Source organism: Vidua macroura, chromosome 26 (genome assembly GCF_024509145.1).
Source record: "Vidua macroura isolate BioBank_ID:100142 chromosome 26, ASM2450914v1, whole genome shotgun sequence".
Classification (NCBI taxonomy): domain Eukaryota; kingdom Metazoa; phylum Chordata; class Aves; order Passeriformes; family Viduidae; genus Vidua; species Vidua macroura.
Window position 1 is genome coordinate 6,456,497 of NC_071596.1, and position 22,793 is coordinate 6,479,289.

General features: G+C 54.3%; 2 protein-coding genes across 10 annotated transcripts in view; one reads left to right on the forward strand and one right to left on the reverse strand.

Annotated features, from left to right (window-relative positions):
• Window positions 1-5,398, reverse strand: part of STK11 (serine/threonine kinase 11) — a 31,982-nt gene extending 26,584 nt beyond the window's left edge. Inside the window, exons 1-2 of one of the 2 annotated variants that reach the window (XM_053999449.1) lie at window positions 4,362-5,398; window positions 3,848-4,224 (exon numbers count right to left, since the gene is read on the reverse strand). In XM_053999449.1, the coding sequence (XP_053855424.1) occupies window positions 3,848-4,137 (290 nt within the window). In that variant the 5' untranslated portion in view covers window positions 4,138-4,224; window positions 4,362-5,398. Of the gene's footprint in view, window positions 1-3,847 lie in introns of both variants that reach the window. The other variant, XM_053999448.1, reaches the window with a different exon arrangement.
• A 268-nt stretch (window positions 5,399-5,666) lies between these two features.
• The window catches only part of SBNO2 (strawberry notch homolog 2), a 51,975-nt gene continuing 34,848 nt past the window's right edge, over window positions 5,667-22,793 (forward strand). The window contains exons 1-4 of one of the 8 annotated variants that reach the window (XM_053999773.1): window positions 5,667-5,688; window positions 6,932-7,019; window positions 17,195-17,410; window positions 18,694-18,773. In XM_053999773.1, coding sequence (XP_053855748.1) covers window positions 17,312-17,410; window positions 18,694-18,773 — 179 coding nt within the window. In that variant the 5' untranslated portion in view covers window positions 5,667-5,688; window positions 6,932-7,019; window positions 17,195-17,311. The other 7 variants (XM_053999772.1, XM_053999770.1, XM_053999768.1 and 4 more) reach the window with 7 other exon arrangements.

Here is a 22,793-nt window from a genome sequence, read left to right on the forward strand (position 1 = left end):
GAAAGATTACTTCTATTTTTAGCACCTCTTTTGCTCTGGAATGCCTGAGGAGCAGGGACAGCCAGCCCAGTCACCTCGATCCCATCTCGCTTTGCAAACACCTCGACTAGGGGAACTATAGGTCTCACCTTCTCAGAACAGGCCTAAATTTGATTTTTTTTTCTTCCAAAACTACCAACAAAACCCCACCACAGCCCACTGCAAGTGTGTAACCAGACAGACTGCCAGAGGCCCAGACCTGCTTCCAAGTATAACTCCATTGGAAGGAGACAAGGGGGGAAAAGATCTAACTTGAGCTCTGTCAGATCCATTAAGCTCATCCTGGTGTATTAAGACTTATCCCCTGCAAGGTACCTGCTCTGGCAAATAACAGGGGGTGTTGTTGCTCAGAACTGTAAATAGCAAAGCTGCCCCCTCGTTCCATTTGCCACGCCATTTTGGAACATGCCAAAGGCAGCCAGGAAAGCAGACTCTCCTTCCTGGACATCTCCACTGTGAGATCCAGCGTTCTTCCTACAGCTTGTTCCCAATCATTCCTGCCTAAACAAAACCCAGTAACACAGCCAAAAGATTCATTCCCTTCCTTTGGTTCACAAGGTTCTTCTCACAACATCCTGAAAGCTTCGGAAGTGCAGCACCTCTCCAGGACTGTGTGAGCCCAAGGGCTGGAAGTGCCAGGAAGATTTCGGTGTCACATTTTCTCTTTCCTGGTCCCAAGGGTCCATCCACATCCTGCTGCCGCAGAGATGTCTGGCATTCCAAGTTCTGTATCCATCACAATCTGTGTTCTTCCTTGGAGTACAGGTCCCAGCATTTCACCCAAGCAAACATCCAGCTCAGCAGAGGAAGCCCTTGAGCCACACAGCTCCATGGGGAGCATGTCTCTGAGGAGGAGGGATCAGCCCATTCTCACCTGAGCTCACACCTCCAGGGCTTCCAGCAAGTCCTTCCCCAGGAGAGATGTCCCTGTTTGGAGGTTCCAGCTTGGGACTTGCAGACCCCAGGAACAAACTATCACAGCACAGCCCCATAACCCAGGTTAACCCTCTGAGGAATTCCCAAGGAGCACAAATTCCAACCAGAGCAATTGCCGAGGTGGTAAGTACAGCACAGGGCACTTGGGATCCCACAGAGCCCCAAACACTTAATTAACGTGGCAGGCTATTAGCACACGGCATTATTAAACCTCTGCTGCTGCAGCCACAGGCTGACAGGTTTTCCTGTCTCTTTTTGGCAATCCCACTAAACCCCCTTTTTTTGCAGGGATGAGATTCTGCAGTGTCTGCCTGACTGAGCCACCTCCACCTACTCTAAAGAGAAATGAAGATTCTCCCAACAGATTTAAGGAAACTGTGTCTTAGAAGTTTAAACCCTCAACATCCTCTCCAGGACTCAGAGAGCCCTTCAGGGCTCATTTAGGGCTCATTTTCCTGGGGCAGAAGTGGAGTATTTTGGGGTAGAGAAAAATAATTTGACTTGATGTAAGTCCCAAACACATTTTAGTTGTAATTTCTAGGTCTCCAGAACACCAGGAGACAGGGCTGGGACAGAGATGAGGCTGTGGCCTGGGATATCAACAAGGAGTGACCCAAGGTTGGCATTAACACCCTATTTCCAGCCAAATATCTCCAGGTGCCCAAGGCCCAGCTCAGACCTGTATGATCCTCCACAGCTCATGACTGCGCTCTCATTCCCCCCTGTGTGTTACTGCTTGTGGAATTACCCAAGGGCCACTGTCTAGGAACTGTATTCCAGGGAATTCCTTGAATGACACGCTATCAGCACAGCTGAAGCAGCGCTAAGGTGCCCTGTGAGGGGGCAGAGGCAGGAGCCCACCACAGTAACTCAGTCACCTCTGCCCAACAACCCAAGCCTCATGTGCAGCTTTTCCCTGTGGTAGGAAACACTGGAAACCACTTCAGTGATCAGATTCCAAGAGAGAAAGCAGAACCCAATGGTGTGATCCAGCCCACAAACTGATTTTCTGCTGTTCTGTGCACAGGAGCAGTTTTCGGGCATAAACTCCTCAAAGCTGCTCCAACAGAGCTGCCCAAAGTGAAATTCCAGTGCGATCTGGCCATGTTGACATTAAAATACTGTGTCGGTGTCCTGTCCAGCACTACCTGGAGACCCCACAGCACCTTGTTCCTCCCACACTGACAACTCAGACACCCGGGTTTGGTCACATATCTCACATCCAGAGCAGACACAGCTTTCACTCCCTCTCACAGCAGAGCTGAAGGGTTCTGATCAGCTCAGAGTGCCAGGGGACCAGGGAATCACAAAATATAATAGTTTGCCTTAAAATTCCCCACTGAAGCAGCCGATAAAGCACATGAATAGGTGGGCAGAGGGAAAAGGATGAGGGAACAGAAATAGGAACTTGAACTAAAGTAAACCCCTGGGTACAAGGCACGACTTAAAATCTGCCTTGGTGTTTTGGAGCAGGTGGGACTGAGCCAGGTAACATCGACAGAAAGCCCCTTTTAATAACTCCCTTAATGACCCAGCTGATACTCACAGCCCCATTCTGGGCATGAATAAAACTTCTACGGAGTTCACCTCAGGACACAGGAGCATTCCCATGGCTCTGAGAACGGGGAACTCTCCTGATGTGGGCAAGCTCTTTTTACCTAATTTACATTGAAAGCTTCCCTAAGGAGGAAACTATCTCCATGTTCCCCAGTGGCAGCTCTGGATATGCCCGTGGAGGGACCCAGGGACCGGGCACTCAGCCTCCACCAGAAAAACAAGAAACATTTTATTACAGATTAACCAAGTTTGCTTGTTCCTGAACCTGAGCCAGGAAGGGAGAGACAGGGAGGTCCCAGCCTTGGGATGTGACTGTTCCACAGCGAAGGCTGTCAGGAAAGGTTGGAAGGCAAAGTGAGAGACCTCCCTGACAGCAGTCCTGGGACAGGATGTGAAATATCCCACAGCTAAACTGGGAAATCAAACTGAGGGACAGACACAGGACTCTGCAGGTCAGGGCTCACCTGCAGCAGAACACCAGAAGAGTCTCCTCGACCTCTCAGAGCTCTACCTCCCAGCCTAGATAAACCCTCATGGGTTGTTTGGGCTGCAGAGGCTCCTGCACAGCTGATAAGCAGCTCCTGGCAGGGCTGGGACGCAGCTGCTGCGAGGTCCAGGGAAGGGAAAGTTCCCACACCAGCCCCATGGATCCAGCCCCACAGCCGGCTTGTCCTGGGGTTCACTTCCATGAGGGCTTTGTGCCCTGAGTAACCAGGTGTGGTGGAGGCACAGAGAGCTGACAACCCTTGGCCCCATTTTACAGCCACAGAAATCAGCTGGGGAGAGCCTTAACTCCCAAGGACCTTAGAAATTAAGCCAAGGAAAAAACCCAAAATTTCCTGTGCCCATGGGGTGCCCCATATATTGGATCCTGTTCCAGCCACCTTCCACATGGGTCAGAGGAGGAATTGCCACCACAGAGAGCTCCGGGGCCTTTGGAACACACCTGGGCAGATACAGGAATAACCCTGTGAGGACACCAAGTGTGTTCGTAACGTCTCACCTTGCCCAGGTGCTGCTGGCTGGGAAAGGTGAGAGGGCACAGAGGAACTGCTTTAAGAAACAATATTTTATCCATTAAATGACACCAAAGTGGTGTATTCCAGACTGTCCTAGACCTTGGGAACCTGTTCCTTCCCTGTGCCCAGCCTTACCAGAGCACTGGCTGCTGTTCAGAGGGAAGAGATTCCTAAATACTTGTGGATTAGGAAGTATTTCCACAGCAGAGCCATGCTGTCAGCTAAAACAACACAGGAGCTCAGCTGGTAAACAAGGACCAAGTTCACCCCCTCAGCTCCCAGAACTCTTTACTTACTTTTTCACGTTGGCCTCCCCGTTGGGGATCCGGCGCAGCTTCTTCTTCTTCAGGATCTTCACAGCTCTCCTGCACAGGGTCTCTGAGTCCAGCATCTCCTTGACTTTGCCATAGGAACCCTCTCCCAGCAGGTCTCCCATGAGGTACTTGCCAATGAGCTTGGCCCGCTTGCGCCGGGGCTGGTAAATGACCTCGGTGGAGTCAATGCGGTGGATGAATGTGTCCATCCCCACCGACATCAGCTCGCTCTCCGCAAACATTCCCAGCTGCTGGGGCTCCTGCAGATCCATCCTGGATTAAGTTCCTTAACCTGTTCTTTTCCTTAAGCGCTCAGGGCTTTAATCCTGTTTGTTAGTTTCCAACACTCCCTTTTACTCCTTCTCGGGAAAAAAATATCCAGAAGATTGTACAAACATGAATAATAATTAAAAAAACAACAAAAAAAAAAAGAAGGAAAAAACAAAAAAAAAAAAAAAAAAAAAAAAACCAAAAAAAAAAAAAAGGAAAACCAAACCTAAGAACTGCTTCCAGGTCAGTTGGATGCCAAAAGATCCCGGCCTGGCTCCAGAACGTCTTTGAAAAAGAACATAAATCTGTAACGGGACACACTCAGTTTGGGACTCGCGTTGCTTCCTACCCGGTCCTGCTGCCGGGGGCTCTTCCCAGTCAACTGGCCTTGACTGGGCCCAGTTTGATCCTAGAGAGTTAGGTCATCTCCAGGCCGTCAGGCCACCCCGTGGAACCAGAGCAGCTCCCAGTCCCTCTCGTGACTTTCCATCCCTAGGAGCTCATGATTCCCAGCTGGGGTGGGAAGGTGTGCTCCCACCGCCCTCCCGGGAGCACGGGCCGGAGGGGGGGTTCAGCCGTTGGGGAGCTGGAACCAAGTTTCCTTGAAGGAGTTTTCCGAAACAATTCTTGCGTCTTCGCTTTTGCCTACAAAAGTTTGAGGCCTTCGGTGCCTACCGAGAGCTCCCGGGGGCATCCTTCATCCACCGGGATTCTGCCTGGCACATGATGTGTCACCACCTCTCCTCCGGGTGTCAGCGGTGCAGGACAACACAACCCACCCCGGCCCCGTCGACCCCGCGGGGTTCAGGGAGACCCTGTGCCCCTATACCCGGGTCCTCCCGGGGGCACCCTCTGCCCGGTGTCCGGCCCCTCACGGAGGAGGGGGTCAGGGATGCCCACCTGGCCCGGACGGTCCCTCCCGCACTTCCCACAGGTGTCACCGGGGCTGGCAGGGTACAGCGGGAGAGCAGAGAGGGGTGACAGGGGACAGGACACTTTCAGTGCGACAAAATCAGCGCCGGGACGGGGCGGACTCCCGGGGGAGAGTCGGTGACCTCCGGGCCCTTCCCGGCCCGGGCCGGGTCCTTTCCCGGAGTCAGCTCCGGCCGCTCCCGCCGGCCCGAACGGTGAACTGGGGGAGGGGGGCGGGCGGCCTAGTCCCCCCTCCCCGCCGCCAGGCGGGGGAGCCGAGCCGGGCCCCGGTGCCGCGCTCCGCCCCGCCGAACCGCCGCCTCTCGCGTCTCCCCAAGTTCAGGGGCCGCCCCTCGGCCTCTGCCCCCTGGCGCTCTCCCGGCCCCGGCCCCGGCCCCGTCCCGGTCCCGTTCCTCGTCCCGGTCGCGCTGCCCCGTTACCGCCCGCCCCGCCGCGCGCGCGCCGCCGACGCCGCCGCCGCTGCCGCCATCTTGTCCCCGCCCGCCCCCGCCGTTCCGTCCCCCCCCGCCCCGCTCCGCGCCTCGCGCCGCCCCGGCGCGCGCTCCCATTGGCCACGCTGACGGCCCCGTCCCCGAGCGCTCGAACGCTGATTGGCTGCGGCTGCACCACGTCGGATTTCGGTTGGTTCGTTACGAGCAACTCTCCCACCCACTCCGGCCGGCGGCGGGGCTATATGATAGGTTAACTGAGCTGTCCGTCACCTCTAGAGGCGGGGCTTGAGGTGAAATTCAGATGGGATACTTCATAGGAGATGTCCGTCGCGACTGAGGGCGGGGCTGGCGGCGGCGACGCGCTACGATAGGCTGCGATAGCTGTCCGTCACCGCTCGGAGGCGGGGCGGTGGGAGGTGACGGGCGGAGGGCAAAGGGCACGCGGGAGTCATGGAGACGGGACCCGGCCCGGAGCCGGCCCTGCCCCGCCGGCGACCGCTGGGCAGCGCTTGGGCCGCGCTGCAGCCGCTCCGGGTTTGGGGTGAACCCGCTCCCCCCGCGGTGTCCCCCAGCCCGCGCGATTCCGCTTGGTGCCGGCTGCACCTCGTCCCATCCTGCCCAGCGTGGCTGTGTAAGTGCAGCCAAGCAACTGCATCCCCAAAATAACGGATGCAGCGCCCCGGCCAGACCCCGGCACGGCCCGAGGGAATGGGCTCCTCTCGGCGCCGCCACCCCCTCACGGCCCCGGCCCCGGCAGAGACTCTTCTCCCGCGGGCATCCTCCGGGGGCTCGTAAGAGTTGGGCTGCACAACGCTGCTCCCCCGCAGGGCCGTTCAAGGGTCTCCTCCCGGTTTCACCGGATATTGGAGCCCCCTGTCCTGCTCGGGGAGTTGCGGTACGACGGCTCCGGCCTCTGCCGTGCCTCCTCCCGCCGGGAACATCGGTAGCCAGTGCCGGTACATGCAGTGCCAGTTCAGAGGAACCACGATGCCCCTGCGGCCGCCTCCAGCCCCGCTGTGCCTGAGGGTCAAACCCTTTGGCGAAAGGGATGGAGCCAGACTCAGCTGGGATTGCAACGTGGAGCACCAGCTCCGAGAGGTGATGAGTTAATTTGAGGCAGGGCAGGAAAAATCCATAAGTTCTTCCTTTCCATGAGAGCTGCTGGCACTGCACGGATTCCAAAGCACAGGTGGGAGAGCCCTGAGCCCGTTCTGGGGAGCCTGAGCAGGGTCAGGGCCCCCTGGGTCCCCGAAGGGTCAAAGCACTGCGACGCTCCAGTTTGTTCAAGGAATTTGGTTTGTTCAAGGAATTTGAGCCTGTGAAGGTTCGGGAGGAGGTTCCAAAGGCTCCGAAGAGGGAGTGTAGAGGAGGGGGTTGCTCTGCCGAGCCCTTCCAATCCCGCTAGCACCGCCTTTCCCTCCTCCCTCAGCAGCTTCTGTCACGACAGCGCCTGGTCTCGGGTGATTTACTCCAGTCTTGGCACCGAGTCCAAAGTGCTGGAACCCATCCCCGAAATTCTGGTAAGTGTTGTGTGTTGTGCATCCCCTTCCCGAGGTGTTCCCAGCAGTGGGAGGGCAAGATTGGCTGGAGGAGCTCCTGGCACTCCACAATCTGCTCCCTGCCCATCCCACTGCCTGTCCTGCTCCCTCTCCCACCAGGGTGGCAGAACAATCCCCCCTGAAAGGCAAAATCCTCCTTGACTCTCCAGGAATAGGCCACAGGAGTGGGGCAAGCCAAGAACTCACATGGGGTGTTCCCAGGTACCCCCGAGCCCCTCGGCCCTGTCCCCCACTGGGGCTGTGGGTGCATCAGGCAAAGCCAGAGGCTCTTGTGCTTTGCCAAATATTTGCACCAGCATCGTCCCCTCCAGTGAGGAGGTCACAAGCTGGGGGAACTGGCTGACACCTGCCAAGCTTGTGGCACATGGGGCACTGCAGGAGCTGTCCCCTCACCCTCCACAGCCCCACAACCTGGCCAAGGGGGCACAGAAGGGTTTATTCAGACATGGGATGGTTTTGTGGGACCCTGGCACCCCAGCATGGTTCCTGCCAGGTCCCATCCCTGCCCCCTGCATGGCCCCAGTGCCAGCCCCACACTGCCAGGACCCTGCACAGGGCAGGGTCTGTCCCCTGGCTGCCTCTTCCTGCAGCTCCGGGGGCACAGGGCCAGCTGGTGGCATGGCTCCACAGCCCTCGCCCCACGGAAAGTCAGGGGATTTCCAGGCTCTGGGAAGAAACAGGAAGTGTCAGTGGGTGACAGCAGCCGGGCACACCCCAATGTGGAGCTGCTCTGCAGCTGAGCCCATGGGATCAGGGCCCAAAAACTCCCGTCTTTGTCCCAGTTTCCTGAGACTGGGTGTCTTACAGGGACCAGCTGCCCAGGAAGGGCTGTTCCTGGAGAAGCCAGGCTGTTTTCCAGGGACATTGCTCCTGTAAAGGGGCAAACAGACCAGGACACAACTCAGCCATGTCCCCTCATCTCCCACCAGTACAGGCACAGGACAGCCCCAGTGCCCCCAGCTCAGCATCACTTCTGCTTCCTTGCCTGTCTTGGGATCTGGGCTGGGGTGGAAGGAGAAATCCGGGTTTGGTGGTTCTAGGAGGAGACTGATTCGGTGCTGGATGGATCCCTGTGTGTTCTCCCACTGTGTTTATTTATTTGTATTTGTGTAACACCAAATAAAGAGCTGGGGGGGATTTAATAGAAGGATCCCTGTAAGAAGGATGTTGGAAGATGTGGCAGGATTGCCTTGATTAATTACTATATGCAGATGAATGAAGGATGGGAGAAGCAGGATTAGCAGGGGGAGAAGGAGACTGTCACAGAACTTCCTGGTTCCCCCTTTGCCTCTGGCACACACCCAGTATTCCCAAGGACCCGGTGTTAATGTGGTTCCCATCTGCCAGTACTTCCCTTCTTGGGGATAAATCGGTTCCCTCTGGCTGCTGCTGTGCTGGTGTAAAAACAGACCCATCCTGGAGGCTTTTGTGTGACCCCTCAGGATTTTGTTCTTACCCTGGGACTGCAAAGGTGGCATGAATTCAACGCAAGCAATGGGAAATTAAAAATATTAAAAGGCCCAGTGTGGGGAAAACGAGTGAGGAGCCTGGGATGGTCAGAGCAGCATGTGATTAATTTAATTCCTACAGCAGGACTCGTGGCATGGGAGTGGGCAGGATCCTTGGAAGCTGCTCAGGGTTTGAGTGTTTCCAGCTCTCTTGTGTCTTCTGTGGGTTGAGCTGCTGCCCCGGTCCTGCAGGGAGAAAGAAGTGCGGCATTTCCTTTTCTTTTGAGAGGAAAAAGACGGGACATACTCCGCTCGGGCTGCGGAGACTGATGGTGCTGATGGTGTGTGCAGCCAAGGCTGCTCCAGGACTTTGGTTTGCCTCCCATTTCCATCCCATCCCGAGATGGATGGGGAGGGATGGATGGGTGGATGGAGGGATGGATGTGTGACGAAAGGCGAGCACTCTGGATCCGCACCGATGCAAAGCCTGTGGGAACGGGCCGTGCCGGCACCCACAGGAGCCCCCGGGCCGGGTGTGGGCCAGGACGCGCCGCTCCGGGGGCAGCGCCCGCTCCTGAACGAGGGCGAGGGGCCGGGCGGGGGGAGGCGGCCCCGGAGGCTCCCTCTGCCTCGGGGGTTCCTTCTGCCCAGTTCTCCCGTTCCCCGCTGCCCCCGGGCCCGGTTCTCTCGTTCCCCGCTGCCCACTCCCGGTTCTCCCGTTCCCCGCTGCCCCCAGGCCCGGTTCTCCCGTTCCCCGCTGCCCCCGGGCCCGGTTCTCTCGTTCCCCGCTGCCCACTCCCGGTTCTCCCGTTCCCCGCTGCCCCCGGGCCCGGTTCTCCCGTTCCCCGCTGCCCACTCCCGGTTCTCCCGTTCCCCGCTGCCCCCGGGCCCGGTTCTCCCGTTCCCCGCTGCCCACTCCCGGTTCTCTCGTTCCCCGCTGCCCCCGGGCCCGGTTCTCCCGTTCCCCGCTGCCCACTCCCGGTTCTCTCGTTCCCCGCTGCCCCCGGGCCCGGTTCTCTCGTTCCCCGCTGCCCCCGGGCCCGGTTCTCCCGTTCCCCGCTGCCCCCGGGCCCGGTTTTCTCCCGTTCCCCGCTGCCCACTCCCGGTTCTCCCGTTCCCCGCTGCCCCCGGGCCCGGTTCTCCCGTTCCCCGCTGCCCACTCCCGGTTCTCCCGTTCCCCGCTGCCCCCGGGCCCGGTTTTCTCCCGTTCCCCGCTGCCCACTCCCGGTTCTCCCGTTCCCCGCTGCCCCCGGGCCCGGTTTTCTCCCGTTCCCCGCTGCCCCCGGGCCCGGTTTTCTCCCGTTCCCCGCTGCCCACTCCCGGTTCTCCCGTTCCCCGCTGCCCCCGGGCCCGGTTTTCTCCCGTTCCCCGCTGCCCACTCCCGGTTCTCGCTCGGTCGCCACCTCCCCTTTTCCCGGAAGCTCTGTGGCCCTTCCAACATGGCGGACCCGGAAGCGGCGCCGAGCGGCGGCGGCCGGGCGGGAGCCTGAGCCCCGGAGTCCCCGGGACCCCCCGGCACCCGCCGCGACCACCGGACACAGGTAAGCGCCGCCCGCTCGCTCCCCCCGGGGCCCGCGGCTTCCTCCCCCCGTCCCGATCTCTCCGTGGGCGGCGGCCGCGGGCCCGCTCGGGCCGGGCTGGGGGGTTCGGTGGGGACGTGGCCCCCGGGCGGGCCTGTCCCAGGAGCCGTCGGTCGGTGCCGCTGGGAGTCCGGGGGCTGCGGGGCTCGGGCCGGGCCCGGAGCAGCCTGTGGAGACGGCAGCGCCGGCCCCGCTCCCGCCGCGCTGTAGCCAGCCGTGTCCCCCACGCGTGTCCGTCCCGCGTGTGGAGCGGGGCCGGGGGGGCTCGGCGGGGACCGCTCGGGGCTGTGCCGGCACCGGCAGTGCGTGTCTGCATCGGAGAAAGCCGGAGATGCTGCGGAGCCTCTGCAACTGCGATCCCAGCAAAGCCCAGAACCCTCCAACGCTGTGCGAGCCGCGTCCGGATAGGGAATTGCCCCGGTACAGCCCGGGTGGCCACAGCCAGAGAACCCTCGTGTTTCTGACTCCCTCTTCAGCTGCTTTTCCACGGAGCACTGTGGAAACTGCACAGTAATCACAGAATCATGGAATGGTTTGTGTTGGAAGGACCTCAAAAGCTCATTCAGTTCCACCTCCTGCCATGGTTAGGGACACTTTCCACTATCCCAGCGTGCTCCAAGCCCCATCCAACCTGGCCTTGGGTTCCAGAGTTCCAACTTCCAGGGATGGGGCAGCCACAGCTTCTCTGGGCAACCTGTGCCAGAGCCTCAGCATCCTCACAGGGAAGGATTTCCTAATATCTGATCCAAACTTCCTCTCTGTCAGTGTGGAGCCATGAATCTGTCGTGCACCGAGCTTCTGCTGTGGTGCAGCCCGTACTGGCCCAATTCAGAGTCTGCAATACGGAACCACTGCTGTCAGACCATTAATTGGGCTGATACCAGAGGCTTCACCTTATTAAATACTAGTGCCAGGTCTAAAACTCCTCAGAGTAACCGTACCAGTGTAAGGACTGTGGCTCCCCCTTAGCAGGCTTGATTTACAGTGAAAATGAGATAGGCTGGGCAGGGCAGGTCCTGCAGGTTCAGCACTGGCATCCCAAAGCTGGGATCCAAACCCCCGGAGGGTTTTCGGGTCCGTGCACTGGCCCTGGGGTGAGTCTGGAGGGCAGGAGGGTGTTGGCTGTGGTTGGCTGTGCCTCTTTGAGGCTGTTCCTGCTGCACATCATCCTCGTGTCATGTTGTATTGTGTTTTTATATCTCTCTAACAGTTCTGTAATGGTTTGCCCCTTCACCCCTCGTTTTCTCCCAATGGTTCCACCCCGAGCTTCCCCACCTTTCCCTCAATGCCGATCTCCCTGAAAATGCTCAGTCATTCCCCTGTCCCCTCCCTGGCACCCTGTCCATCAGTCTGCTCCTCATCCCACTCTCCTCAGTCTGCTCCTCATCCCACTCTCCCAGAATATTCCACCTTGGGCATCCAGTGAGTGGACGAGGGCCAGGGGTGCCTCCCTTGAACTTCCCCCATTGGTTTGTGTGTGTCTGTCTGTCCCTCCCCGAATCCCCCCATTGGGTGGTGGGCGACCCTTTCCCTTTGTCACCGCCCCGGTACTGAAGACAATTGCGGGAGCCTCGAGGGCACTTTCGGCCGCGGGGACAATGGCATTCGGAGCTTCCCCGGAGCTTCCATTAAACCTGAGACTTTTTCCCCGGCCTTGAGTCGACTCCCTCATTACTTCCTCGACGCCGCCTCTCCTCCATACACGGCAGACAGCGAAGCGCTCTGTCTTAGCCGCTCCCCGACTCTCCTCCAGACACAGGGGAGAGTCCCCTGCAGCTGACCGTGCCTCGGCCGGGCAGGCGAAGCCAGGGAGCTTCAGGCAGGCACGGTGGCAGTGTCATCCAAGCGTTGAGCTCGTCCTGAGCCATGCGGGAATGGCTGAACCAAGAGCAACGGGTGGTGGGAATGTTTAAGTGTAAAATGATGTGCTAATACTGTTGCTGTGGGGTTGGGAGTGCTGTGTGTCCCGTGCAGCACTGCCAGGTTTTGCAGAGCTCCATAAGCTGCCAGCTGGAGCTTTTGGAAGCCTGAGCTCTGCTGTCTCTACCAAAAGCTCTTTACTTGATGAAGGTCTGTTTTTTGGATGTTTACACCCCCATTTCCCTAAAATAAGCCTGTACCTGTCTTGTTCAACTGTTGCAGGGAGGTCTCTGCACAGGAGCAAACCGCGCTGTGGCTTGTTGCCATGAGAGTCTGGATCCTTCAGGAAAGCCTTCCATGCCTAATTGGGAGATTTATACTCTCCTGAGACATTTTTCTGTTTAAAACTTAAAACTCTTAAGTCTTTTTTGGTTACACAATCGAGGTCTGCATAAGTGTGGGTGTGATCAAAGTGAACACATGCCTCTCATGGAGCAGGTGCATGTTGAGTCTGCCTTAAGACTGCCCTAATCTGTAGGGGAGTTGGCTTTGATGTCCTGAAGTGGTTTTTCTACCATGAGTGGCTGTGTGTGAAACAGAATGTTGGGACCTGCTCAGGTCCAGAGGGTTTCTCCCAAGTGTCTCTTGGGAGACAAACTGGGGAAAAAGTGTAAAGAATCTGGGACCTGCATTTTCTTGGCTTCCGACCTTGCTTAGCCAAATTCTTTGTGGAAGGGGAGCAGCCCCAGCGCTCTGAGTGCCCTGCTCAGGCTCTGCCTCATGCTGGGGGATGCCCAAAGCCCTGTTTTTGGGAATATTCCATGGACCCGGTGTCTGAGCCACTGCCTCAGCCCTAGCTCTGCCTTGCAGGGATGTGTTTGTGGTTTGGGAATGTTGGTGCTGGATGTGTGAGGGTGATGCTGTATGGATTTACACAGGAATGTGCCGAGTTCCTTGGCAGAGCCTGGGTGGTGTCTGGGAGGCATTTTTGCCCTGTCCAGAAGTAGTCCTATGTGTTCTCCCAGGTGGAAAAGCAAGGATAGGTGGAATTTACCTGTGGGAGGCAGTTAATATTTTCTCCTAAAGGGGACTTTTCCCTCCAAAAAGCTGTATTTGATTGGTTTTTCCTTGTATGGTCTGAGTGTCAGACAAGGAGCAACAAGTACTGCTTGAAGCATCAAGCTCTTCCTTGTAGAAACTCTGCTGTCCTTGGAGAGCAGGTTTGTTCTTTTGCCTGCACTGCCACAGCTCTTGCAAGAATCTCTGGAATGATCCAGATTTTTCTTCCCTTTCCTTACAGACTAATTCCCACAGTTAATTGGTCGCATGGATTGTTCCACGCTGCAGCTCTGCATTGACTTGTGGTGCCTAGGTGATGCCGGGATTTGCCCTGGAGCCTGGCAGTGCTGTGCCCAGCTGCAGGGCTGCAATGCTTGTGTCCCAGGAGCCTTTTCCATGCTCAAAGCATTCAGGAGATAAGGGTAGCTCCAAGTGCTGGCTTAGGATGCCCTGAAGTGATTCCATTTTCATCACCCATAATAGACGTTTTCCACTCTGGTGTTCTCCTTTGTGTTGGTGATGGGACTGAGTCCTATTCCCATCTGCTTGTTTGGTCTAAACTTCCCAAAAATACGTCAAGAAGAAGCATGAAAGAGGAACTTGAAGGTGCCCGGGTGCTTGAGAAGTAAAACTGGCTATTCAGAGTTCCGTAGGGTTGACTTCCCATTTCTTTGGGGCCATTATATCCAGACTGTATCCTGCAGAATTCCCTCCAGCTGCAGCTTCGGTGGGTGCCCGTGCTGGGGACTCATGAGTGGGTGGAGGGAGCAACGTGGGGACACTTTGGGGCTCCACCTCTGCTCTGTAGGGGTGGGCAGAGTGAGGGGAACTGAACCCTGAGCAGGAGGAAGAACAGGATCACATTCCCAAGGTTTTTTTGTTGTTCCCAGCACGTGGCAATTCATGACTGGCAGGTTTAGCTCCCGCTGCTCCAGGAATGTCTCTGGGTTTCTGGCTGTGTTCCTTTAACTGAGGTGATTTAAAATACACCAAAAAAGGGTGGAACGCAACAGGAGGAAGTGCTGGCTGCATTTACTGGGTTGTTTTCACCTCTCCTGATCGCAGTTATCAGTGATCCAAGCCCTTACTCCTGGCTCTGTCCATCCTGGTTACAGCACAGCAGTTCTTTTTGTGTTCCCAATTGGAATTTTCCTGCTGGAGTGCTGGTCTGAGAAATGCCTAAAAAGCTCAAGCTGTTAGAAGCTGAAAGTTGTGTTCTGTAACCTCTAGACATGATGAATTCCAGAGGAATTCCAGGCTGGAGCTGCTCCTTAGTCCCTGTACTGACAGCAAACCTTTAAGCGAACTGTTTGGAATATTGAAACTGTTCTGGAGCTCAGTGATAGGATGAAATCACTCAGGGGCTTCGTCATCCTGTGCAGGGAGCTGCTTTCACTTTCAAACCTGGGCTGCCCGGCCAGGAAGGAAAATGTCCAGTGGGATTTTTAGGGTCGTGCACTCCCTCTGGATCTGGGGGATCGCTGCTCTTCCATAGCGCTGCTGCAGGGAAACGTGACTGAAGTGGCTGAAGCTGGGAATGGTCTTTGTGTGCTGCTGTTGGGGGCTGGGCTTTCCTCTCCCAACACGAGTGCTGGGACCGGGAGCCTCGTCTCTGGGGATTTGCCATAACAGCGGAAGCTGCTGCTTGGTCGGAGTATGTTTGGTAAGAGAAGTGGTGGAAAAACACTTAAAAAGTTTGCTGTAGCGGTTCCCTCACGCATGTGGGCTTCTATGTTATCAGTGTTTACTGTCACAGCAGCAGGATGGGATGTGGAAGTGGAAGCACTTTGGAACTTGCTGGTTTTTATGGTTTTCCGTGATGTGGCTGCCTGGAGGATGGCGGGATAGGCACAAACCAAGGGCTGTTCCCACTTCTCTGTTCTCGTGCTGGGTGTTGTCCTGCTGTCCTCAGGCTCGTGCAAGTCTCTGACTCTGGATTTAGTGAGTGTTTTATTTAGTTTTTTTCTTTGAATTTGGGAGTGTAAACTGGACAGCAGCCCCTGGCACTGGAGTGTGAGTTCAGAGTAAGAGCTGGGTCAGCCTCCATGTTCATCACCAGGAGCTCATTTTGCAGCACAAAGATTTGGCATGTGCAGGTTGAATTTTGGGCTGTCCAGTAACTGCTGGTGCCTCTCTCCTGGGGTGAGGAGTTCCCTCAGCATCCTCCAGGATTGAAGCATGGCTGGAATGGTGCCAGCTGTAGAGTAGTCTCTTGGTGCCTCTTTTCCCCCCGTTTTCAATGCTTGGGTGTATTTTGCACTTGCACTACAGCCCCCTCAAACCAAGGCCCAGAGCATTCCAGCTTTCTTGCTAAGCAGTTTTCCTTTGTTTTGCCAGTGGGGTGTGATCTGTTGTACAGTTTTCCTAGGGAACTGGTGCTGCTTTAGAGGCAGCCTCTACTCTGCAGAGGGGTCCACCAGTGAGATCTGGTGGTGTGAGAAATGAGCTAATGCAGAACAGGCACGGAGGGATACTGATATTGATTCTACCCTTCCTAAGTTCCTTTGGATATATAAGTAAAGCTCTATATTTGCTATGGTTCTTACGAGAATCACTGCTGCTAATTTCCTCTCAAAAGCTGTTGCAAGTAGGGGAGAGGAAAAAAAAAAAAAAAAAGAAAAGCAGCAAAACCCCTGAAGTCTGGTGTAAGGAAGAGTCACAGGGTTTTATAGACACAGAGCAGTTGGTGACATTGACCCTGAGATCAGGAAAACTCAGCCCTGGCTTGAGTAAAGCTGAGCAGGAGTTGAAGGGAATCTTTGCAAAATAGAAAAGGATGACCTTCTCCCTACAAGAAAACCAAAACCCAAATAATCCCTTTAGGAGCTCTACACAGCATTCCGTAGGTGGGATGTGACTGTTGAACTCTGCTTTTCACACAGAACATCCTTGGCACTTGAGGGCTTTGTGTGTGACTCCACCGGAGGATTGGTGTCCAGGCTCTGGGGTCCTGGTTGCAGGGTCTTGGCTGGTCCCTGCAGCCCCCACATGAGCCCTACCCAGAGGGTGCTTGCTGGCACAGCTGTGGCACCACGGGAAGGCAGAAAGGGTCACTTTAATTTCACTTTCCATTGCAAATGCCGCAGTCATTTTGTCCACCACAAGGTCACTTGTTTTTAAAGGGCCTCGGAGTCAGAAATGGCTTTTCAAAAATATTCCTTGTAGCAAATAGTGTCTCCTGAATGATCAGAGGTGGCTCTTTTAAATTACAGCTTTTGTCTGTGCTCTGTAGGTGTTGTGTGTGGCTGGACTGCTCCATCCAGAGATTTTGGCCACTTTGATTTACTCAGCTTCTGGAGAGGGTCAGGGAAGGGAGGAAGCAGCAAAGAAAGATTCAGTGGAAGTAAAGACATTGTGGATGCTTTTCTCTGGCTCCTCTGGTTGTATAGGTTGCTTTCACCATCTTTTTTTTTTTTTTAATTTTAATCCATTAAATCCAGTTGGAAATTGGTTTTCTGTGGGATTATGGAGAATTTAGAAGAAAATTAATCAGTTTGGAGGTTTTGACTGAGAAGCTGCACTGAAGGCAGGGTGTTACTGTGGGGTTAATCCTGCCAGGACAATGCTCCTGCATTGGATCCCCTTTTGCTGGCAAAAGGGAAAGTGCCAGAAGCTGATAAATTCAGGAATTTGTGGCATTAATGCTATTAATTTCAAATGAGTAACAAGGTATTGTTGGGTTTGACTGGTGTGGGAAAGGTCTTGGTGCACAGAAACATCTGCCTTGGAGCTGGGGAGACCCCAGTGTGCCACGGGCTGGGAGATGAGGGTTAACTGCTGGCTCAGCAGTGTCTCATCTCCAGAACATATTTTCATGAAAACAGGCAGTTTGGGGGAATTGATTACCATGAGTTTACACACATGTGCAGAGTCTTCTTGTACATTAGATAAGCAAATTCCTCAGGCTGAGCCCAGCTGTCTGTACAGCAGCCCAGATGATCTTAGGGAGCTGTGGGGCTCCTGCCGTGTGAAAGGCAGGAGGGGTGTGTTCCAGTTCCAGCCTGGGTGAATTCCAGGTGTGGTGGTAATGGAGAGCTCTGTTTACCATAAAACCCTCTCTTTTCTGAAGAGGCAGCAGCAGGCTGGTGGCTGTTTGCTCATCTCTAAGCTATGTTTAAGCTTACAAGTGGGTTTTTTTCCCCACCTCCCCTTTCACAAAACCTAAACGTGCCTTTCTTTCCCGGCCCAGGACATGGTGCAGGTTGAAGAGCACAGTTAAAGACGCTTCCACCACTCACTCCACAGCCTGTCCCACCCTCCTGAGGACTCCATGAGGCAGGACACGGGCTGATGCTCTCACCCCACCATGGATGGGGGGAACAGCTTCCCGCAGCACCAGCAGCCGGGTGATGTCGTCCGCGGCATCCCCGGCCTCCGCTCCCAGCTCGTCGTGCCAGATGTGGAGGTGAGGCCCTGCAGATCCTGGGGAGGGGGAGGCTGTGCCTAGGAGGGGTCTGGGCAGAGCCTGGTAGATCCTGGGAGTCCAGGTCTGTGTTTACAGCAGCAATTTCCAGACTTCCCAGGCAGCTGTGCAGGGGGTTGCAGGATTGAAGTGAGGAGGGAAAAGCAGGGCTGTGATTAAAAAAATGCCTCTCTGAAAGCTGCTGGCTGGACTCCCTGAGGAAGGACTCCTTGAGGAAGGACTGAAGAGACTGAGAGAATCTGCCCAGGATTGCAGACCTTGTTCCTACCCCAGCACATCTCTTCCAGATGTGTGAATCTGTGCCCAGGTCCAGCTATCTGTTTCCAGAGCAGCAGAGATAAATAAGTTGTATTTGTCCTGATATAGCTGCTAAAACCAGACCAGGTCCCTGATGCATTTGTCCAACAGGGCAAAAAGCAAGCCCTGTCCCAAAATAGCTGATGTGTTCCTGGAGTTTTCTCTTTCTGTTTCAAACTCTGGAATGTGTCACATGCAGGGACACAGAGGTTCAAGCGAGGCCCAAGTTCCTTTTGCTTCAAGTACAAGGTTTCATTGCTTTGGGCACAAAAAAAACCCAGGATAAAGGCTGCTGAAGCTGAATAAGAAGATACTGTGTTCTCTCCCTGATTTTATTGGTATGACCTGAGCTAAGACCTGAGCTAATTGGAGACTGTTCAGGGAAGTGGGAACACAAAAGGCACAAAAGGACATTTTTGGGTGTGACCTCTGCCGGCCAATTTCAGGTTATTGGGTTGGTGCTGACATCCCACAGAGACTGAATCATAGACTCATGGAATCACTGAGGTTGGAAAGGACATTCAAGGTCATCAAGTTCAATCTATGACTGATTCCCACCTTGTGGGATGTGCCACATCCAGTCCTTCCTTGGACACCTCCAGGGATGGGGACTCCACCACCTCCCTGGGCAGCCCGTGCCAATGCCTGACTACCCTTTCCACAAATAAATTCCTCCTGATGTCCAACTTGAACATCTCGTGGCACAGCTTGATGCCATTTCCTCTTGTCCCTTCATAGTGTCCTGTGAAAGGGCTGGCGAAGGGGACTGACCCTGGTGACCATCTGGGGACAGTGGTAGGGGAGTAGGTTCCAAAGCTGAAACTGGAGTCCGGCTCGAGAGACAAGGAGCCACCTCTGCCTCTGGGAAGTACTGAGGGAGGGAAGCCATGGGCCTGCCCTTGTCTCTGCAGCCCCAGGAAATGGTCCCAGGCTTCTGCTGCTCTAACTGTTGTGCCTTCTGGTTGCAGAATTCCATGCTGGCCGCCGACTCATGGAGTAGCTGCTACCCAGTCTCTTTCCCAACCTCATCTTTCCCAAGTGAAAACCAGTGAGTGCTGTTCTCCTTTGTCTAATCCCCTCTGTTCTTGCACACCCCGTGATTCAACTGTTTCTTTGCTGCTTTCCCTGTTTACTTTATTTCACGATCTGATGGAGAAATAATTGCATCACACACTGATCTTGTGGCATTTCAGACACTGCTGCAGCTTGGGAACAGCAGCAAACAGCTTTTTGTTTTTAAAAATGGAAAAAACCTTTGTTTTTTGTTAAACCTGGAGGCTGCAGTAAGGGAGAAACAGCTTTGTTTTAGCCTGGATTTGTAACATTAATGGAATTCTTAACAGATCCAACTGAGCGAACACTGGGCAGCCTCTAGCTTTGCACAGATGTGGAGGAAGATGTTACCTATACCGGGTATTAGGTTTTAGGTCATGTTAAAATCCTTTGCCATGTCACTGGAAGTGACTGACACTAACAGCCATGTCATGTTATGTACTGAAAAATTTTGTTTTCCATTTTCCCTTTACAATGAACCTTTATCCTGGATCACAAGGTGGGATATGACAAATGTTTGGACAACATAAAGTGGCCTTGTGCCATCACTGAGTGCCTTGGATGGGGACTCTGGTGGAGCTGGGGATTTGGAGGCCGATCCATGGCTTCTTTGGTCTCTGTGAATCCAGAGAATGACATGGATACACAGGATGTGTTTTTATCTAGGTCACAGGTGGGAGGAAGGAGAAAAAGAAGCAGAATTTGACATCCTGAGCTAACAACTATGTTCCAGGTGCCTGGCATTCAACTGGGCATTTAATGTAACCTCCCTCCTAAAGGGATTTTGGCATCTTCATGGTGGGATCCCTCCCTGTGAGAGTGTGAGTTCCAGGCAGATAGGAGCAGCGAGGATCAGCCCCTCTGTCAGGAGGATGAGGGGACTCATGTCCCTGTGGTGGTCCTGCTGCCCCGGTGGCCCCAGTCTCCTCTGGCCACAGCAGGAGCTGCCCGGCAGCACGGGGTGGATGGACAGAGCAGTTCCTCATGAGAGGGTACCAGAAGCTGCTCCACAGGTGCTGAGGGAGCTGGGCTGTGCCAGCTCCTCCCCACAGGAGAACAGGAGACTTCTCAGATCCGTTCAGGCCCTTTGCTTTTGGCCAGCCTGGCTGATTGGAAGGGGCTGTGCTTTTTGAGCAGGATTCCTGTAAATTACATGTTGTGAATCCTCCGGAGAGCTATAACAGAATTTCTGTTTTGCTGCATTGAACCACAAGATTAGATTGTGTTTATCTATTGCATTGGTGTTTTGTTTTTTTTTTTTTTTTTTTTCGTCTTGACCATTTGTTCTGGTTTTGCCCCTCACTCTCTTCCTGCTCGGTGCCGCTCGTACCAGCGCTGCCGGGAACATTACGGCCCGATCCTGCAAGGACATGCCTGTGTCTGACACAAACCTGGACTTGCTGCCTTTGCTGGAGTTAATTCTGGAAATGAGGCCCATTGTAGCAATGATTTGCTAGGGAATGATTTAGCCAAGGCTGCACCTTTAGCTTCCTGTTCTTCATACCTCAGGAGGTGTAAAAATCACCTTTCAGGTGAGATCTTCCATATCTACATTTCACATTAAAAAAAAAGTCTGTGCTTTTTGTATTTAAAAATGGCACTGACACTGTTTTAGGTGGATTTAGAGTGAGGGGGTTACAGGTAGGAATCCTGGAAGGAATGGAAACATTGAAAAGTGGGATTTTAAAGGCAGTTGTAATTGTAGCCCATGCTGTAACATGGAAGAATGCAGCTGGCATTAGAGGTGGTGCACGTTTTTCTTCAGAATCATTGCAGAGAAATCTCATTTGCAAGTGGCTGTGTTTGGACAGGGCTTATTCTCATAGCAACACCTTTTTATCCTGAAGCAGGTTTTTCCTGTTTCCTTTCAGGAGTTCACTTTCATGCTAGGGAATTTTTTTAGAAGACCCCAAACGCGGCCTCTTGGGTTCAGATTTTCTTAACCTGACAAATGTCAACAGTGTATTAAACCTCCTTAAAAGAACCAGGGAGGTTCAGAGCTCTGAAGAGCAGCAGCTCAGCTCTTTTCTGAGGAAATTATCCCTGCAGAGCTCAGCTTGCCTTGCTGCTGGAGGCTCAGCACATTCCGGGCTGGGGGGGATCTGGGGCAGCCCAGTTGTGCCGTTGGATGAGGTGTCACACAGCTGCAGCAAAGCTTTGTCCCCAGTTTACACGACCCCTTTTCTTGCTGTTTTTATGCCCTTTTCCACCTTTGCATGGAGCATTGCTTGCTGAAATAGTAAAGCAGGCTCTGAAAAGCATGAATTTTTGTCTGATGAGGAAGGAAAGTGCCAGGCTAGTGCCGAGGCAGCCTGCAACCTCCCAGCTCTCCCTGATCTTCCATTGGCTTGAGATGAGAAGTTTGCATCTCTGAGTGGAGGACAGAAAATGGAGCCTGGCCAAAAAACACATGGGAGGTCTCAGAAAAGTGGCACTGTGGGCCCAGAAGGGCTTTGGATGCATTGGGTCACGGATGAGCAGCTGGAATGCAGTGGAATTGCAACGGAGCATTCCTCTTTGGGCAGCTGGTGTGATTAAACCAGCATAAATTTCCTTTCTGGAACAGTTTTTGGTTGTCCAGTGAACCCCCTCAGTATCTGAGGGAAGCTGCTGACCCACAGTAGCTTCCGTGGAGGAGTTTACCAGGAACTAAGCCCTGGAGAGGCTGAGCAGGTGGGGACAGGGCAGTTTGCTGCGGGCTGTGTTCGTACCTCGGCTGTGACAGGGTCACTGACCTGATTCTTCTAGTTAAAGTGTTTTTGTCAGTTTATTTCAAGCGAACTTATCAATGGCTCTGTGCCAGCCCTGCAAATGAGAGGAAACAGCTTTGAGTTTTGAGTCAAGGGAAGGTAAAGCCCAGCTCCAAAGGTACTGAAGGGATTTTGGGGCTTTCCAAGGAGGATTTCGGAGCAGTGCCCGGAGCTGCTGTGGGCTCTCCCTGCAAACTGCAGGAACCAAGTGCATCTCACATGGGCAGATTGGAAGACAAAGATTAAGAGTAACAAAATATCAAGCAGAGCTGGTCATTCCACAGTAGGCCAGGGAAGTTGGAGCTCTCTTGCTCTCTTTCTCATTACCTTGACTGACCCTTGTCCAGGCCACAAAGTGCCAGGGGAACAGGAGCGGGTGTTCACTTTTCCAGTAAAAATAGTTTTCCTATTCCTTGATTAGTTCCTTGATGCTGGCCAAGCTGTGTCCTCGTGTGAGAGACGGCAAGACCACAGCAGCCTTGGCTTGAAAGCCTTTTAAACCAGCCTTTTCCTTTGTGGAAATACATTTATTCCCAGAATTTATGCCCAGATTTTAATTTCCTTGGATGGATTACGAAGAGCCAACAATCAGGGCTGGACTGTGGGAGCTGGGATGTGCAGGTTGTGTTCACACAGGGTCTCAGGTGTCTCTGCAGCAGGTAAAGCCGTGGCAGCACAGAAAAGAAAAAAAAAAAAAGGAAAAGAGGAAGGAGCTGTTTGTTTTTGAGGGTTTTGTCTTTAGTGATGGGAAATGAGCAGGAAAAATGTATTTATCAGAGGAGATAACTGTGTTTGCACATAAATCCACATGTAAATGTTCACTGAGTGTGTTAGCAAGCTGCTGGCCACACATGGCACCTTAATTGCTTAATAATCCTTTGGCAGCTTGGAATTCCCAGCTCCTGGGCAGAAGTTCTCTTCAAACTCTGTTTCTCCCTCTCCCAGGACCCTGTTCAAGTTTCTGGCCGTGGGTTCTTTGGGCATCAGGGAGAACGCCCAGCTCCCCACAAGAGGAAACCATGCAGCCGGGGTGGACGTCCCGTGGCTCCGGTGCTGAGGGTGTCGTGGCAATCGCCCAAGCAGGAGCACGGCCCCTTACGGGAAGGATTACGAAGCACATTCTTTGCTCCTGCAGGAGAGGGAAAGGGCTTGTACAAACCAGGAGGTGGCGTGGAGCAGAGGCTAGGGGCTGCTCCTGGGCAGGAGGAAGGAAATTGGCTGCTCTTGTGCTGTTTTTGCCCCAGGCTGCCTGGAGGAAACGGATG